The sequence below is a fragment of the Sprattus sprattus genome (assembly GCF_963457725.1).
Source record: "Sprattus sprattus genome assembly, chromosome: 18".
Taxonomy (NCBI): Eukaryota; Metazoa; Chordata; class Actinopteri; order Clupeiformes; family Clupeidae; genus Sprattus; species Sprattus sprattus.
The window spans coordinates 19,204,482-19,221,710 of NC_137916.1; the positions used below are offsets into that span (position 1 = coordinate 19,204,482).

The window sequence follows — 17,229 nt, forward strand, 5'->3', positions numbered from 1 at the left end:
CATTGTCTGTCAAAAGTCTGTCCTCAAAAGTTAAACTCTAAACACAGAGAACGTTTTAAGATTTTTGTTTTCTTTTTATGTTTTGTTTTTAGAAACTTTACAGGGTTATATGCTTCTCAGGGAAAGCTCCTGGTGAAGTTTTTACCTTTCTGAAGGAGGTGATAATCTTAATCTGTCCTCACAGAACCCTGTCTTATATGCAGAATCCCCCCCTTTCCTAAACTCACTCACTTGCTCACTAGCCATGGGTTACTGTTGCCAGGCTACAGACGAGGCCTGTTGGTCTGTGTAAGCGAAGGCCTGAGAGCCAGGCTGTTTGGGTCACCGTTCCAACCCCTCCACACCCCCCCTCCTCCTCACAGAGCCTCCCTCACACAATGGGCTTCTGACTACTTTAGCTCTTTTATTTGGGCCACAAAACACTCCCCTGCCCCCACTTTGGTTGCTCTCTGAGAAAAGGGAGAGAGCAGGGGAGGGAGGGGGAAGTTGGAGCAGGGGGTGAGGAGATGAGGGAGGGAGGGGTTTTGGGTGGGGGGGGCTAGGCTCTTGTTGGCAGTGTGGTGTCAGTATGGACTCGCACAAAAGGAATGGAGCTTGGTTCTTCTTGTGAGGCTTTTTGGGGGATGTGTGTGTGCTGTGCACATTACAGTGAACCGGCGTGGTTAGTCTCTGAACATGTCTCCACTGCCTCTGAATAAACCCTGATGGGCATCTTTTCACTCACTTTTGGCTACATAGGGGAAAGGGATAAAAGGAAAGCGAAGTTTTAGTTGCAGCTGACCTGAATGGTTGGTGACCCTACAAAAGTAGTGAGGTGGAGGGGAAGGAAGAAAAAAAAACGAGAGCTTCCTGTGACACAAAGTGAAATGTCTGCCTAGAGGAATTCGGTGTCTTTGTGTCTGGCCTCGGGTAGATGTGGGACCAGGGTGCCTGGGGAGCTTGAGAGGCGAGGAGAAGGGGGAATTGTCTCATACTCACTGCCTTATGGACCATGACTGACCGGATTGAACCGTGTTGTCGCAGAGGGGCGGTGTGTTTTCGCTCCGGGTCCACAGGTGATGTGACCCCCATCCGTTGCAGGATGGTTCTGTTGGTATTGTTTCTGAAATAGGGCCGTGTCTCGTTACCTGCCACGGTTGACCCTCAGAGCAGGAAAAGTGGCGTCGGGTTACGAGAGTGGTGCGAAGGTGCTGAGATTCACACACATAAATCATGGAGGTCAGCATCTTCGGAGCCCTTGACGTGTGTGTGTATGTGTATGTGTGTGGAAACACTCCCTCATCGAGCCACCATGGTCCCATGAATCTGACAACAGACTTAACACAGACCATATGTTGGTGTTTGATATCAATAAAGTAATGACTGCCAGAGCTGATTTTCTTTTTTTCATGTCCGAGAGTTTTTTTCCCATTCTGTCTCACCTCATTCTCTTGTAGTGTCTCAGGGGAGTCCCACCTGTTGTGGAGGCTCTCAAGCTTCTTCCAGCACTTCCCATGGAAGGGTGCGTGTAAGTCTTCCCATGTGGTGGTTGCAGTGTTGCAGTGTGTGTGTGTGTGTGTGTGTGTGTGTGTGTGTGTGTGTGTGTGTGTGTGTGTGTGAGAATAGTTGGTTCCTGTATGCATGGGATTGATTTACGGGCTTATCTGCCTCGCTTTTGTCTTCATGATTGCCTGACACTTGACTTTTTTTTTTTCACTCACCGTCTTAATTGTGGCTGTATGGCCAAACCAATACTGTGTGTGTGTGTGTTTGGTGTTAACCCGTTGTTACTTACCAATCAAATATTATCATAGTAGGTGTGTCAGTTTGCGCTTTTGTGTAAGTGTGTGTGTTTTTGTGCAGTGACATGCATGAGGTGTTTTCTGCTTTGTATGGGAACTCTTTCCCTTCCTGGTTTTCAGGTGTGCCCAGTACGGTGTTTTTCCCCTTCTCAATCGAAGCTCACCATCACAGCTCATCCACGGGGGAAAAAGGGTCCATTGTTTTGCGCGCCAATCCCTGGCAGATCAGGCATTGAGTGTGCCGAGGGTGGGGGGGGGGGGTGCAGACGGACCAAGACTCTCACTGACAGATGTGGACAGATGTGCGGCGCAGAGCTGCAGCTGCCGCGGGCCTTCACCGTTGTTGTGACGTGCAGAGGATTACGGGCTCTGCCCCGTTCCGGCCCTCAGACCACTCCAGCCGTCCTCCAGCTCTTCCTTCCTCTCCTCAGAGGCCCACCACAGATTAAGCGGGGTGAAGGGGATTGCACAACACCCCACATATGCCCCCCACCCCCACCCGTAATTAGACACACAAACAAGCAGGTGGAGGGCAGTGCATTGATGTGGCGTGGGAGCGTGACCTCCTCCAGCTGAGTTATCTCTGGCTGATAGCACCCGTGGCCTTGCCACTCACGAGTGGCATGTTAGCCGCAGCCAAGGTTCAGACAAAAGAATGTGTGTTTTGGCTGCTTCGCTCAGTGTGCTGCCTCATGAACACACACAGATATGCCTACACAGGCATGGTCACTCTCAAACGCGCAAACACACACACTAGCATTGAGTGTGTAGCTAACGGCAGCTTCAAGCTTCCACACCCACCGTGTTTCCGGTTTGGGATGGGACTGAAATCCCAAATCTCAGTCCTCCGGAGACTTTCCCACACATTCCCCTCCAAACTCTTTTCCTCTCCAATTATTTCAACTGCTGCACTCAAACATTAAGAGTTTCCAGTAGTTTACCTAAGAGACTGTTGGAAGGCACTACGTTTTGAGTGCTTTGGTTGCACTCATCACATCTGGTGTAACCCCCCCCCCACACACACACACACACACACACACACACACACACACACACACACACACACACACACAAGGCTAGCTCTCTACCATAGCTGTAAGTTATTTTCCATCTCCTGTAGTAAATACCCTCGGTAGAGAACAACAGAGTGAAAAGATGGCTGTGCCACAACAGCCCCCCCCCTTTTAATTTTAAATGTCTGCTTTGCAGAAAGGACACATTTCTAAGAGTCTGAGAGTGTCAGAGAGGCCTGTGTGACACACTGAAAATTCTCAGAGCGGGTCCCCTCCCCACCCCCTTCTTTGTGCCACAACGAGGAGTGTCATTTTTTTCTTCTTTTTTTTGTGACACCCGAGATTCCAGACATAGTTAATTTGCCTCTAAATAAACCCAGCCAAGCCATGACAAATAGCCAAGGGGTAGGAGGGTAGGGGGCGATTGGTGGGGTGTCAGGCTTGTTCGGTCGTCTGTGAGGTTGCCAGGACGACGGCGATCTGGGATTCAGTGAGAGTGCGAGTGTTTTCAGAGCAGGAGACGAGGGATTACAGGAAATATGACATGACATTCTCTCTCTCTCACTCGTCTTTCCACGCTCATACACACACTCCCTCTCTATCTCACGCAGGTTTTCACTTCTCTCTCCCTGTCTGTCTGTCTGTCTGTCTCTCTCTGTCTCTCTCTCTGGACCAGCCCACCCCCTCCCAAATACCCATGTATGTTCTCACACACACACACACACACACACACACACCCTCATCCACTTATGCATACCGACACATGCTCTCAGCCCCACCCCCCCAGCTTCAACAGACACGCTGGCCTGGCCTCCTCTCCTCTCTGCTCTCCTGTGTGCTGCCTGCCTGGCATTATCATGACAATCAGACTGCTGCCCTTTGACCCCTGACCCCTCAGCGTGTGAGGGGGATCACTGGGAACGGCAGGCTTCTGCTCCTGGGGCCCGTTCTCTGAGGCCAGAGCAGTAGCCGTGGTAACTGAACAGGACCTCCTCCTCCTCGCAAGCATCCAGCGCTGCGCTAGCTTCTCTGTTGTTTTTTTCGGCCCCTCTCTTTCTCTCTCTTCTTTTTGGCACTAAGTCTGACCCCAGAATTAAGAACTAAAAGCTACAGGCAGCCAGAGTATGCAGCAGGGATGGCAGGCAGGTGTACTACTACACAACCGAAGTCCTATCAGCATCAAGAGTTGTATTCCTAACCTATTAACAGAGAGGAAAAGATGACCTATTAACAGGGAGGAAAAGATGGTTCCAGTCTGTGTTTTCGGGAGATCAGCAGCTGTTTGCACGCAGACAAACACTCCTGCTGCTCTGGGCGCTAGTTTACTCTTCTTTTTTAGTTTTTTTTCCCCCCTTTCCTATTTTTCCTCTCCTCCTTTCCTGTCATCCTGTGTTTCACTGCGGGGCAGTTTGCCGAACATTCTTGTGGGTCTGCCTGCCTTAGCCAGAGTAGAGCCTCGCGGTTCAGTCGTCTGGCCATTGTCTTGTTGTGTTGAGTAGGAGGAGGGGGAGCACCAGCACCCCAGAACAGAGCGGCTCTTATGAAACAGAGCAACGGGACAGCACAGTGCACAGGATGGAGGGGGTGTACATTGCCCTGTAATGGAGGCCCTCAGGCAGCGCCCCCTAGGGTTTGGCCAACGTCACCGCACTCCCTAGGCTCTCGTTGCCCTCGGGGTCAGAGAGAAACCCCATCAGATTCGACCGGGGAGGAAGAGTAGCAAAAGAGAAGCAGGACAATAGACCAATGAGATAGCTGAGTGTAAGAAAAGAGGGAAAGAGAGAGAGAGAGAGAGAGAGGGGGGGGGGGGGGGGGGGGAAGGGAGGGGAAAAATGGCTATCCTGAAAAGAGGAAAGGCCATTGTTGTCTCTGTTCTCCTAGGAGTCTCCCTCAGGCCCTCTCTCCTTTTTCACTGTAAAACAAGCCCTGGACAGTCATCACAGGGCCCCTGTCATCGACTTGAAACGGGCCCCGTTTGATGTCCGAGCCCATCCTGTGGCAGGGCGCCCTGCCCCCACCCCACCACTACCCTCCTGTGTGGGTGTTGGGTTTCGCAGCACACACTGGCCCCCCTCTCAAGCCGAAAGATCAGTGGCTGTACCGGCCGGCAGTCCCCGGAGAGAAGGACATTTAAAAAGCCTGTTTGTGTGGTCACTCCGAGCCCGCTGGCCAGATAATGCTTTGGTCCATGGACACAAACAGAAAAGGCAGGCAGTGTATAGAGTTCATCGCAGCCCAGTTCTCGACTCAGCCCAATTCCCTCATCAAATTTTTGCTTCTCACTATTCATTCAAATGAGATTGAAACATTGAGATTAGATGTTACTCTGTCTCTGAACACCCGGTATGGTACATGAAGTCATGTCTGGGGTCCTCCACTGTGATTAATGGTATCTTGGCGAAATGATGTGTCCTGACATTTGCATTTGGGGCGTCTTTCTGTTTTCACACAAAATAAATGGAAGGAGGAAGGCAGAGAGTGAACGGGTGCGGAAGAGGAGTAATGTCAGAGGAATGTGGACTGGTGTGGAGAGGGGAGATGTCGAGCCTCCCCAGCTGGAGAGAGGAGTGGGGGGAGCCTTTGTGTGTGTGTGTGTGTGTGTGTGTGTGTGTGTGTGTGTGTGTGTGTGTGTGTGTGTGTGTGTGTGTGTGTGTGTGTGTGTGTGTGTGTGTGTGTCTTTAATAGCCATAGGTCTTACTGAAGACAAGCAGTTGAGTGAGTGTGTTGCCATTGACAAACTGCATCGCCAGACACAAATGACGCAGGGCAATGATATCCATGTCCAAATTGCAGTGTATGCTTTGCACTGCTGGCCAAGACAAAGTGGGTCTGGACACTCCCACCCCCCCTCACCCCCTCCCAATACCCTTATCACTGGTCATGCCAGAGACAGGGCAGGGAGCGCCCGTCTGTGTGTCGGTCCACTGCCAGATTAACTTTTGGGAAGGAAGGGACAGAAATTGGCGGATTTTCCTTTTTTGGGTGGAGCTGCAGCAGTTTTGCACCGCCCTCTCAAAAACCTCAATTCACACAACCCCCTCTCACTGTCTGACCTGCCATCTCATGATTGTCTCTCCCTCAACCATAGGTGCCGACCTGGCTACATCGGACCTCTCTGCCAACACCTGGACCCCTGTCATCGTGGGCCGTGCCAAAACGGAGCCGTCTGCAAGAGCTCTGTGGCCAATGGCATCCCCCAGTACTCTTGCGTGTGCCAGCGAGGATTCCGAGGTACGTGTAGCAAACCAACATTTTTTTCCATAATTTCCAGAATGCTGAGAACATAAGAGAAAGGTGAGGCCTATCTGATTAGGCAAGAAAAGGTTATGTAGGTAGTCCAATTCATACACACTGGTAACTCAAAGTGCTTTTGAAAAATAAAAGATTACGGAGGTTAAAGTGCTTTAAAACAGTTAACAGAAAGTTTTAAGTTTGAATGTAACAGGCACAAATCTTATTAATGCGGCCTCTACTTTTCCCCTCCAACAGGCCAAGACTGCTCCCAGATTGATGCCTGTGCCACCAGCCCCTGTGCCAATGGCGCCCGCTGCGCAAACTGGAACAACCACTACAACTGCTCCTGCCCGCCGGGCTTCCAGGGCAAGAACTGCCGCAATGACATCGATGAGTGCCGCAAGCAGGGAAGGTGCCTGAACGCCGGCATGTGCCAGAACACGCACGGCTCCTTCACCTGCCGCTGCCAGCCAGGCTACAGCGGGCGGACGTGCGAGATCGTCACCCTTCCCTGTGCGCCCTCCCAGTGCCTCAATGGGGGCACATGCCACCAGATCAGCGACCACGCCTATGAGTGTGCCTGCCTGCCAGGTACTGATGCACACTTACATTTTTAGATATGCAGACTCGTATTCATGCATACTCCTAATATATAGATTTACAGATGGTTGAACACCGTATATTGAATTCAGACACACACAGATACAGACACACACACACACAGACAGGGGCACTGAAATGCATACAATTGCAGAAACATACATGCTAGATACGGAGAAGAATACACACACTGATGACACAAATACTCTCAGACAGACCCTAAAACAACACACACACACACATACACACACATAGATAGCTACACATAGACAATAATACAAATACACACACACAAATACACACACACACACACACACATCCTTTCCCACTCTGTAACCCCCCCCCCCCCCCATGCTGCCGTGCTGGGTTCTGGGTTTTCCCAGGCTGATCACAGTGCTGGAACAATTTAGTCTCCCTCTCCAGGTCAGACCCCCCAGCTTCTATAAATAGCTCTGTGTGGGTGGGAAGGAGTGGGTGAAAAAGAGGGAGAGTAAGTGAGTGAGTGAAGGGGGCTCGGCTGCAGCACCGCAGAAAAGGGGAATCTGCTTTATGGCCCCTTCTGCTTTCCCTCGAGGGAGCGGACAGGAAATGTCCCTCGCCAGAGAGGAAGTCATTGAAACTGTGAGAGATTATAAAACAAGCAAACACGGCAGGGAAGCGCAGCCCTCTGGAGCCTCCCGCTCGCTCCCTGGGCCCCGCCGCTCGGCCCCTGCCACTGTGGGAACCGCCATGAGAACGTGTAAACACTCCGACACCCTGCGGCTGCTAGCTACGCCGCGCCACGCCGTGCTGCTCTGCTCCTGACAGACCAGCTGCCTTCTATAGCCCTGTACAGCACAGAGGTTATGGGAATGAGCAGCCTGCCATCCACCCCCGTGTGTGTGTGTGTGTGTGTATATATGTGTGTGGGAGAGATCAAGGCAGGGGATATTGAGTCACTGTTGCCATTAGACTCGTCTCTTCCTGGTTCTCTCTCATCTCACCCTAACGTGTCATGTCATTTGTGCTTTTCCCACAGGCTTCGAGGGCCACAACTGCGAGACCAACGTGGATGACTGCCCCGGGCATAAATGCATGAACGGGGGCATATGTGTGGATGGGGTCAACACCTACAACTGCCAGTGCCCTCCAGAATGGACAGGTATGGAATCACTTGTCATTTTTAACTCCCGGTTTTACGTTGTGTGCAGTATTGTTGAGTACAATTTGGTTTTTGATTCTGTGCACTATTTTTGGTATGGTTGGACCCTCTATGTAAACCAACGGGAACTGCGCTGACCTCTCTCTCTCTCTCTCTCTCTGCTTGTGTCTGCAGGCCAGTACTGTGCTGAGGACGTAAACGAGTGCCTGATGCAGCCCAACGCCTGCCACAACGGCGGCACGTGCTTCAACACCATCGGCGGCCACACCTGCGTCTGCGTCAACGGCTGGACCGGCGACGACTGCAGCGAGAACATCGACGACTGTGCCACGGCAGTCTGCTTCAACGGTGCCACCTGCCACGACCGTGTTGCCTCCTTCTTCTGCGAATGCCCAGTGGGCAAGACCGGTAAGCCCATACATTCATCCAGTCAGGACCCCTATGGTTAGGCTACTGAGAGGCAGACTGGTTATGGCTGCTTTATTCATGTTGTCTAATGGGGGTAAAATGATTGACTCTGTGCTGAGGTGATGGTATCCATGTATAATGTGTGGGTGTTTGTGTGTCGTCAGGTCTCCTGTGTCACCTGGATGATGCGTGCGTGAGCAACCCGTGTAACGAGGGGGCCGTGTGTGACACCAACCCCCTGAACGGCAGGGCCATCTGCACCTGCCCTGCCGGCTTCGTTGGAGGAGCCTGCAACCAGGACATGGACGAGTGCTCCATCGGTGAGAGGGCTACTGCACTGCAACCAGGCAGACTTGAGCTGTCTTCTGTCCTTATGTGCCCTTCCTCGCTCTCACTCTCGCTCTCCCTCTCTCTTTCTTTCTTTCTTTCTCTCTCTCTCTCTCTCTTTATTCTCTCTCTCTCTCTCTCTCTCTCTCTCTGTGAACACCTACTTGAGAAGAAAATGATCTGACCCTCACATTTTTCCCCCCTCTGCCTCTGTTAGGTGCGAATCCCTGCGAGCACTTTGGCAAGTGTGTGAACACAGAGGGTTCCTTCCAGTGCCAGTGTGGGCGTGGCTACACAGGGCCGCGCTGCGAGATCGACATCAACGAGTGCCTGTCCATGCCCTGCCAGAACGATGCCACCTGCCTGGACCGCATCGGGGAGTTCACGTGCATCTGCATGCCAGGTTTGCATTCTACACCCACGCCACGGCCGCAGTAACCCACAGACACACACACACACACACACACACACACACACACGCTACGGGCACCCACTCGATGACACCATCTTAACAGATAGTAGGCTGTTAATAATTCGGCCTCTCCTGATGGAATCTCCCTGCAGTCAAAAGATGCCAAGTCACTGCCCAGAGCTGGAGCCTCCCCAGCAGAATAGTGTCCATTGCTGTTATGCAACACCCTTGGCCTAGGGTAGGGATGGGGGTGGTTTAGCGTGACCTGGCCTTAACCACAGACTGGCACCGGTGCCATGCCAACTCGCCAAAGGCACCAAGCTGCCCTCACGACGCTCCTGCTTCCCTGCAACACTCCTGCGCACCCTCACACACACGCTCCCGAAAGCCCCTGCACCCAGGCCCTTCCGTGTGTGCCGGGACTATACAAATTAGGGCTGGGAGCACGGTCTATAGGGCTGGATGAGAGAGATGGGAGAGAGCGGCTAGGGGGAGGAGTGTGCCGGGAATAATAATGAGCGCCGGAGTGGTGGGAATGGAGGCAAACAATAGGGCCCCTCTGTGCTCCACTTTGCACCCCTCACACACACACACACACACACACACACACACACAAAAAGAGAGAGAGAGAGCAAGCAAGGGAAAAAGAGAACTTTTTTCCCACCACCCCCCCCCCCCCCCCAATCCTCCCCCTGCCCCTCAAAAAACTCTCTTTAACATTCCCCCATTCCCTCCTCATACACACACACACACACACACACACACACACACACACACACACACAATCACATTTCCACTTTTCCGTCTTCCTCCTCGGCCTCCTCTTCCTCTGCCCCTGTGTGCCTGATTCGCAGGGAGCCTTCATTATGCCCTTGTCCCCTCACGCTGCCCCGGCATTCTCGCCGCTCCCGCACACTCGGCTTCACCCGAATGGGCTGATGCACAGGACCCTGAGCGCGCCGATTATGAGACATGTTCACGTCAAAAGGGAGAAATTACCCCCAGAGACCTTGGAGTCGCTCTCACTCCCCTCTGAGAGCATTCACAATCCATTGTCCTTAGTAGACAAATCTATGTCCCATCCCATCACATGTTGAGAGTTGGAGTTTTGTTATGGCTCTGTAATGGGGAGGGGGTGTCTGATATGTGTGTAGCTTCTGCACTTCGTGTGAGTCTAGGACCCTTCTTGAGTGTGAGTGTGAGTGCTTGTCTTGTAATTTTAGCTTCTGTGTACTAAATGTCTCTCATTCATTCTTCCTTCCTCTCTCTCTCTCTCTCCACTTAGGCTACACTGGGACATACTGCGAGGTGGACGTGGATGAGTGTGAGAGCAACCCCTGCGTGAACGATGGCATCTGCAGGGACATGGTCAACGGCTTCTCCTGCACCTGTCAGCCAGGTACAAGACTGTTAGCTTCCTTCTGTCAGACTAGCATTCACCTGCCCACCTGTTCCTTTGGGCCACACTATCAACCATGCTAAATGAATAAGAGCAACTCTTTAGGTGTAAGGTCTAATGGCCAATTGGCCAAAAAAGTTGATCGAAATTGTGGCTCGAAATTAGTCCAACTCTGTGCAATGGACTTCAGCAGAACTATTTAGAAAAGCCAGAAAACTCAGTGCCGGCCTATCTCCCTCTGCCTGAACAAAGACACTATTGTGACCCCAAACTCCCACCCCCCACCCCCACCCACTCAGCCTGAGTGCAGGAGAAGGGACAGCAAACCCGCCCCCCTCCCCTTCCCGTTTTTTTTTGGAGGGGGGTGGGACAGCAGTCCTGCTAATGAGATTCTTTTCCAGGTCCGCAATTTACATCTGGGGCAGACAACCCCCCTCTCCCCCACCCCCCCCATCTAGCTATTGAGCTTGTGGAGCAAGCACAGGGAGTGGGGGGATGTTGCCCCAAGAAAGAAAACAATTCCACTGTCTCACCGCCCCACAACCCCCCAACCCCCTGCCCCAAGCATCAGCACAGACCCCATCCCAAGACTGTTAATCAACACAAAGTGTTCCTTAGAGCCAGTCACTGACATTTCCATGGGGCCCCCCTGCCCATTTACTTGCATTTACTCATTTCTTTATGTATTTGTTTATTTATTGTAGCCTCTTGCCAGGTGAGTTTTTCCCAAGCAGTGCAAGTTTCGAAATGATCTTTTTTGATAGTTGCGTCGTCATCAAATAAAACCCCTAACTGCACTGTTGGGAAATGCACAGTGTGGTTTAATCCTGCTGGTCTGATGCCAGCTCACTAGTGCTCAAAGGAGACGCCGGTCTTGGGAAGCCATTTGAAAGCTCTGCATTGTCTAGACAACTCAGAATGAAAACCCCATCGAGAAACTCTGAAACAAAGCAACCAGGCTCTGTTCTGTCAGACCAACTCAAGCTAATGTAACGCAGTCGTTCTTTTTATATCTAAAAAACAACACCAATAAATCAAAAGTGTCTTGGAGCAGATCAGAATGTGATATTGTGTACATTCCAAACACTGTTTTTTATGGAAATTTGAACACTGATTTGCAGACATTTCTAATCACCTTGTCTGATGAAAACAGTCCAGAATATTTTTTTGACTGAGAAATTCCAGAGAAAGAAGGAAAGAAAGAAAAACAAACTACTACCAGTTCCAGAACATGGTTTCATGGCTTCATCCAGATCTTTTTAATACAGATATTGTTGTAGACCAGTTTCATACAGGTTATAGAACAGCCTGGTCTTATATCGAAATTCCAGAATCTCTTTTTGATACCATTTGAACTCCTTTAAGATAACCCCTCTAGAACATAGTTTGATACATATTTCAACAGAGCTAACATAGACATTCCATGATATGGGTTTGTAGCCATGCCTGAACATAACTTCACACCAGCATTCCAACAGAGGGGTTTTTATGCAGACATGCTAGCATGTTGTGTTGGACAGATGCATCCCAGACCATGTGGAACAATCCAGCATCCATCAAAGTCATTTCTAAGAATCACCCTTGTTCGTCATAATCCGAGTTCAGAGGGGACTTTCTTTGCTCTTGTCCAGACGTCCCTAGGCCTGGCCGGAGACCTTTTGGCCCCTTAAGGAGGCCGTAGTGACCCCCTGATCTCCTCCCGGACCTTTCTACTGCTACTTTAGTCTGACCCCTGGCCTCTGTGTTTGTATGTCCCAGGCTTCACCGGCACCATGTGTCAGATCGACGTTGACGAGTGCGCCAGCACGCCCTGCCAGAACGGGGCCAAGTGCTTCGACCGGCCCAACGGATACGAGTGCCGCTGCGCAGAAGGTAAGTCCCACCTAACCCTCCCCAAAAGATTTACGGTTACTTGTTAGGTAAATGGCACGTCATGGCCTGGTATGGCATCCTCAGCAGCACAAAAGCTCAGGGGCTAAGCTCACCTCCCCTCCTGGACACGGGCATCTCTGGCCCTTACTACCACCTGTAGTCTGGGAAGAGCTGACCCCGGCGTAGGTGCTGAGGGAGATTCAAGGTCAGATGGCTCCCTCCCTCGCTTTCTTTATGCCTCTGTGTTCAGATGACTAGGCAGACTGACGAGAGGCCCTTAATCCCCCTCTTCCCCCCAGTCGGACCCCAGGATCATGGGGTCACCGGGGTCCGGCAGCTGGCAGGGACCGAGGTTACGCTCGGTCGTCACCCCGACATCTGTTCATCTGTACCCCCACAATGCACACTCACACAGGATATTATGCCGCATCTGAGGGTCCCCTCTTTCGCTTGCTGCTGACATTCCTTAAATATGTCCGGGTGCAACTTTACATTTTATCTTCTTGGTAAAGACTGTGTTGTGTGTTGTGTGTTGTGTGTTGTGTGTTGTGTGTTGTGTGTGTGTGTTTGTCTATAGTAGTTGTGGTGTTTGGAGACGGCCGTTGTAAACGGGGGAGTGTGTTTGCATTGTTAGCTGAGGCAGCTGCTCGGTATTCCCCCATGGTCCTGCTCTCCTCTGCTGAGCAGGGCCTTCTCGCTGCAAGGCGGCCCATTGTTCCCTCTGCTGGCTGGGGACAAAAGCTGAAGGACTCTCCCTTCCATAGTCCCTGCTCCCCTCAGCACAGATGGCCCTGCCCCGATCCCTCTCACAGCCACACACACACACACACACACACACAGGAGCACACACAGAAGCACACACAGAAGCACACACCACAGCCTGTCGGCATGGAAACCTTGAGAACTGAGACTGCAACAGGACTGTAGGACTTTTCACACGAGAGAAACAAGGGATGTGAAGGAAGTAGAATGATTTAGAAAGTGAAAAAAATGAAGGCGAGGGAGAAAAAAAGAAACAAGGCATAAGGAAAGTGGAAGAAAGTTTACAAAGAGATGGGGTAGAAAAAAAAAACTTTGGGGAGAAAAAAGGATGTGTAAAAAAACTGTGTGTGTGTGTGTGTGTGTGTGTGTGTGTGTGTGTGTGTGTGTGTGTGTGTGTGTGTGTGTGTGTGTGTGTGTGTGAGTGTGTTGGAGTGAACGGGAGGGGTGGGCATTAGAAAGAATTTCAATGAAGCAAAAGGAAGTTTTCAGAGCTGAGACAAAAAAACTGAAATAAAAGGATAACCCAAACAGTCCGATGGAACAAGAACGTCTGCTGATAAAATGGAATAAGACAAGGACAGGCCGTTCTGAACTGGCTGAAATTTGAGGCAGCGTCTGATGTATTTGCACTGGTTTCCCCACGTTGGGGCACCCCGAGAGGAAATTAGAACTGACACACAGGAACTGCCCTGCTCCATGGAAAATAAAGGAGAGACGCTTTCCTTTGCCACCTGATCTCCCTCTTTACTGACACCTCAAAGAAGGCCTGGGAAAAACCTCCCTCAAATATTGACCTTCCTCCGTCTCTCTCTATTACTCTCTCGCTCTCTATCTCTCTCTCTTCCTTTCTTCCTTTCTTTCTCTCTCTTTCTCTGCCCAGGCTTTGAGGGGACCCTTTGTGAGAGCAACATTGATAACTGCCGGCCTGACCCATGCCACCACGGTACCTGCGTCGACGGCATTGCCACCTACTCCTGCAACTGCGATGCTGGTTACACGGGCTACCGCTGCGAGAACCAGCTCAACGAGTGCCACAGCAACCCCTGCCAGAGTGGCGGCAAGTGTGTGGACCTGGTCAACAAGTACATCTGCCAGTGTCAGCACGGCACCTCAGGTAAGACACGGAGAAAGGCAAGCTCACTTCATGACACTGTAAGTCTGCCGTGTCCCATCATCTAACCACATGTGCTGTTTTCCACACAGGTGTCAACTGCGAGATCAATTTTGATGACTGTGCCAGCAACCCATGTGAATTTGGTATGTGCAAGGATGGCATCAACCGCTACGACTGTGTCTGCGAGCCTGGCTTCACTGGTGAGAACCTTTTCGATCTTGTGCATCCACATCACACAAACATGAGCTTTAAGCCTAAGGCCAAACGCGATACAAATGAGACCAAGGCCTTATTGGATTGTACAGGAAGGACGGGAGGTCCTAAAGATCTCGCTCTTTCTCTTTTGCTCTCAGGCCCAAAGTGCAATGTGGAGATAGACGAGTGCTCGTCCAACCCCTGCCGTAACGGCGGTACCTGTGTGGATGACGAGAACGGCTTCCACTGCCAGTGCCCTGACGGCTTCCACCCGCCCTACTGTTACTCCAAGGTGGATGAGTGTGCCAGCAACCCCTGTGTCAATGGAGCCTGCAGAGAAGACCCCAATGGGTAAGGATGAAGTCCTTCACACACAACCCACGCACATTTGTGTGAGCACACATTTAAGTAGCTATTTAATTTACTTGTGTTCCTGTAGTTAAACTGGTAGAGAAAGGTGCTGACGATACCAAGCTCACGGGTTAAGTACCAATAGGAAACGCAAACAATACAGGCCAAATATACGTGTCAGTAAGTCGCTATGGATAAGGGTCTTCTAAATGTAAATGGTTTGAGCTGTGTGTGATCGCGACCTTCCCTGTGTGTTTCCCACAGCTACAGATGTGACTGTGAGCCTGGCTGGGTGGGAAAAAACTGCGACCTGAACCGCAATGACTGCTTGCCCAGCCCGTGCCAGAACGCCGGCACCTGCATTGACCAGCTGAACGGCTTCATCTGCAAGTGCCGCCAGGGCTTCAAAGGTGAGCGTGCTCAGTAGCAACCCCCTCCACTCATCCAGTGTAAACTCAAACAAGAGCCTATGTGGAAACACGTGGGAGTAATAGCTACTGGGAGGCCCTGATGTTTAAATATACAGATTACAAGAGCATCATAAACATCCAAACAATCTATGTATACAGACAAGATCAACTCTAAATGACTGAGCATTCGGATGCTTGCTTTTCTGTGAACGGCCTCGGCTTCTGTAAAGGGCACTTGAGGAATCCCATCTAAAATGTCTGCCTGGTAGAGATCATAACTGACTTAGGCTAGAACTCCTCCTAGTGGCCACTCTAGGAATAGCCGGTTAGAGAGGTTGTTTTCTCAGGGTAGAGTAGCCTTAAACTCAACATGACCATGTGCCTCAGAGTAGAACAGTCTTGTGTGTCAATTTGACCTCTCTGACCCCTGTGGCTGCTCTCTCTCCCTCAGGTAACCTGTGCCAGATGAATATCAACGAGTGCTCATCAAGTCCGTGTCTGAACGGCGGCACCTGTGTGGATGGTGTGGCCAGCTTCACCTGCCTGTGTGATCTGCCCTACAACGGCCCCACCTGTGCTGAAGTGCTCACTCCCTGCTCCCCCAACCCCTGCTCCAACCACGCCCAGTGCGTCAACACACCCGACTACCAGGGGTACCAGTGCAACTGCTTGTCTGGATGGCAAGGTGAGGGCGAAGCTCCTGTTTTCCAGGGAACAGAGTCCAGGCATCAATCATGTCGTCAACCTTGTCTGAGTTTGAACAAGTCAGAGATTGAGTCAGAGAGAGCATTTGTGTCTGTAGCCTTATTAGACAAGTGTAGTGATTGGTCTGATGAGCAACTGAGCTTTGAATGTCTGTGAAAAAGAGTGACTCAAGCTGTGCAGTGACTGAACCGGTCTCTTTTCTTTTTCTCCCTTTCTTCTTCTCCTCCCCAACAGGTCAGCTGTGTACTGCCGATGTGAATGAGTGCATCTCCAACCCCTGCAAAAACCGCGGCACCTGCACCAACACACTGGGGGCCTATGTGTGCTCCTGCCGGGCCGGCTTCACCGGGGCCAACTGTGAGACAGACATCAATGACTGCTCACCGAGTAAGACATCATTGCCCTGCCTCTTATGGCCTGTGTTTTTGGTGATTTAGTGTACATTTGTTTTCCTGTGGCTCAACTGGTAATGCAGCTGGTAGGCAAGGAGCCAACACCACCAATATCATGCGTTTGATATCTTGGAAACTTGCAATACTGATGGAAATGTGTATCTGTACTTCTAGTCGCTTTGAAAGCCTTTGCTAAATGAATAAATGTGATCTCTCCTTTAATCATTTTCTGTCCTTCCTTCCTCTTTCCTCCAGACCCCTGTCTGAATGGAGGCTCGTGCTCAGATGGTGTGAATAGCTTCCAGTGCAGCTGTCTGCCTGGATTCACTGGCCCGCGCTGTGCAGTGGAGGTGAATGAGTGCCAGAGCACCCCCTGCAGGAATGGAGGCACTTGCACTGACTACGTGAACAGCTACACTTGCACCTGCAAGCCTGGCTTTACGGGCATCCACTGTGAGACCAACATCCCTGACTGCACTGAGAGGTGAGTAATAAGGGAGTAATGCAGTTAGTGTACAGTTATAGGGTTATGTCTTAAATACGCTGAGCGACTGTAAATGCACATACAGAGATGCTATCAATGCTAAGCTTCTTGTCTAAAACTGTATTTGTATATTATGGACTGTTTGTATGTCTGTTTGAATTTTTACAAGATGATATTTGCATGTAAGACACTGTGTGTGTGTGTGTGTGTGTTTGTGTTTGTGCACGCACTGATCATGATAATCTCTTTCTTCCGCAGCTCTTGCTTCAACGGAGGCACTTGCACAGACAAGATCAACGGCTATACCTGCTCGTGTCGCCCAGGCTTCACCGGCTCACACTGCCAGTACGAGGTGAACGAGTGTGACTCACAGCCTTGCCTCAACGGTGGCCTGTGCCAGGATGCCCTCGAGTCCTTCCGCTGCTCCTGCCCCAAAGGCTACACCGGCAACCGTTGCCAGGTAAGGCACTACCCTCCAACCCCACCCCACCCATGGAGGTGTTGTATAGACCTCATTTGATAGTTACCTTATTTAAAACTCTGTCAAATGAGTAAATGGAAATAAAAAATAGATCTAAAATAGATTCAGAGAGAATGTCATGCCTTTGCTGAGCTAATGCGATGCTCTA

At 50.9% G+C, this 17,229-nt stretch overlaps 1 protein-coding gene across 1 annotated transcript in view; it reads left to right on the forward strand.

Moving 5' to 3' along the window:
• The window catches only part of notch3 (notch receptor 3), a 36,542-nt gene that overhangs the window by 9,165 nt on the left and 10,148 nt on the right, over nt 1-17,229 (forward strand). Inside the window, exons 3-18 of the mRNA XM_080856878.1 lie at nt 5,883-6,025; nt 6,284-6,619; nt 7,647-7,769; nt 7,944-8,177; nt 8,342-8,497; nt 8,722-8,907; nt 10,202-10,315; nt 12,074-12,187; nt 13,830-14,063; nt 14,153-14,263; nt 14,417-14,609; nt 14,874-15,019; nt 15,471-15,704; nt 15,959-16,111; nt 16,372-16,600; nt 16,859-17,060. Of these exons, the coding sequence (XP_080713004.1) occupies nt 5,883-6,025; nt 6,284-6,619; nt 7,647-7,769; nt 7,944-8,177; nt 8,342-8,497; nt 8,722-8,907; nt 10,202-10,315; nt 12,074-12,187; nt 13,830-14,063; nt 14,153-14,263; nt 14,417-14,609; nt 14,874-15,019; nt 15,471-15,704; nt 15,959-16,111; nt 16,372-16,600; nt 16,859-17,060 (2,908 nt within the window). The remainder of the gene's footprint in view (nt 1-5,882; nt 6,026-6,283; nt 6,620-7,646; nt 7,770-7,943; nt 8,178-8,341; nt 8,498-8,721; nt 8,908-10,201; nt 10,316-12,073; nt 12,188-13,829; nt 14,064-14,152; nt 14,264-14,416; nt 14,610-14,873; nt 15,020-15,470; nt 15,705-15,958; nt 16,112-16,371; nt 16,601-16,858; nt 17,061-17,229) is intronic.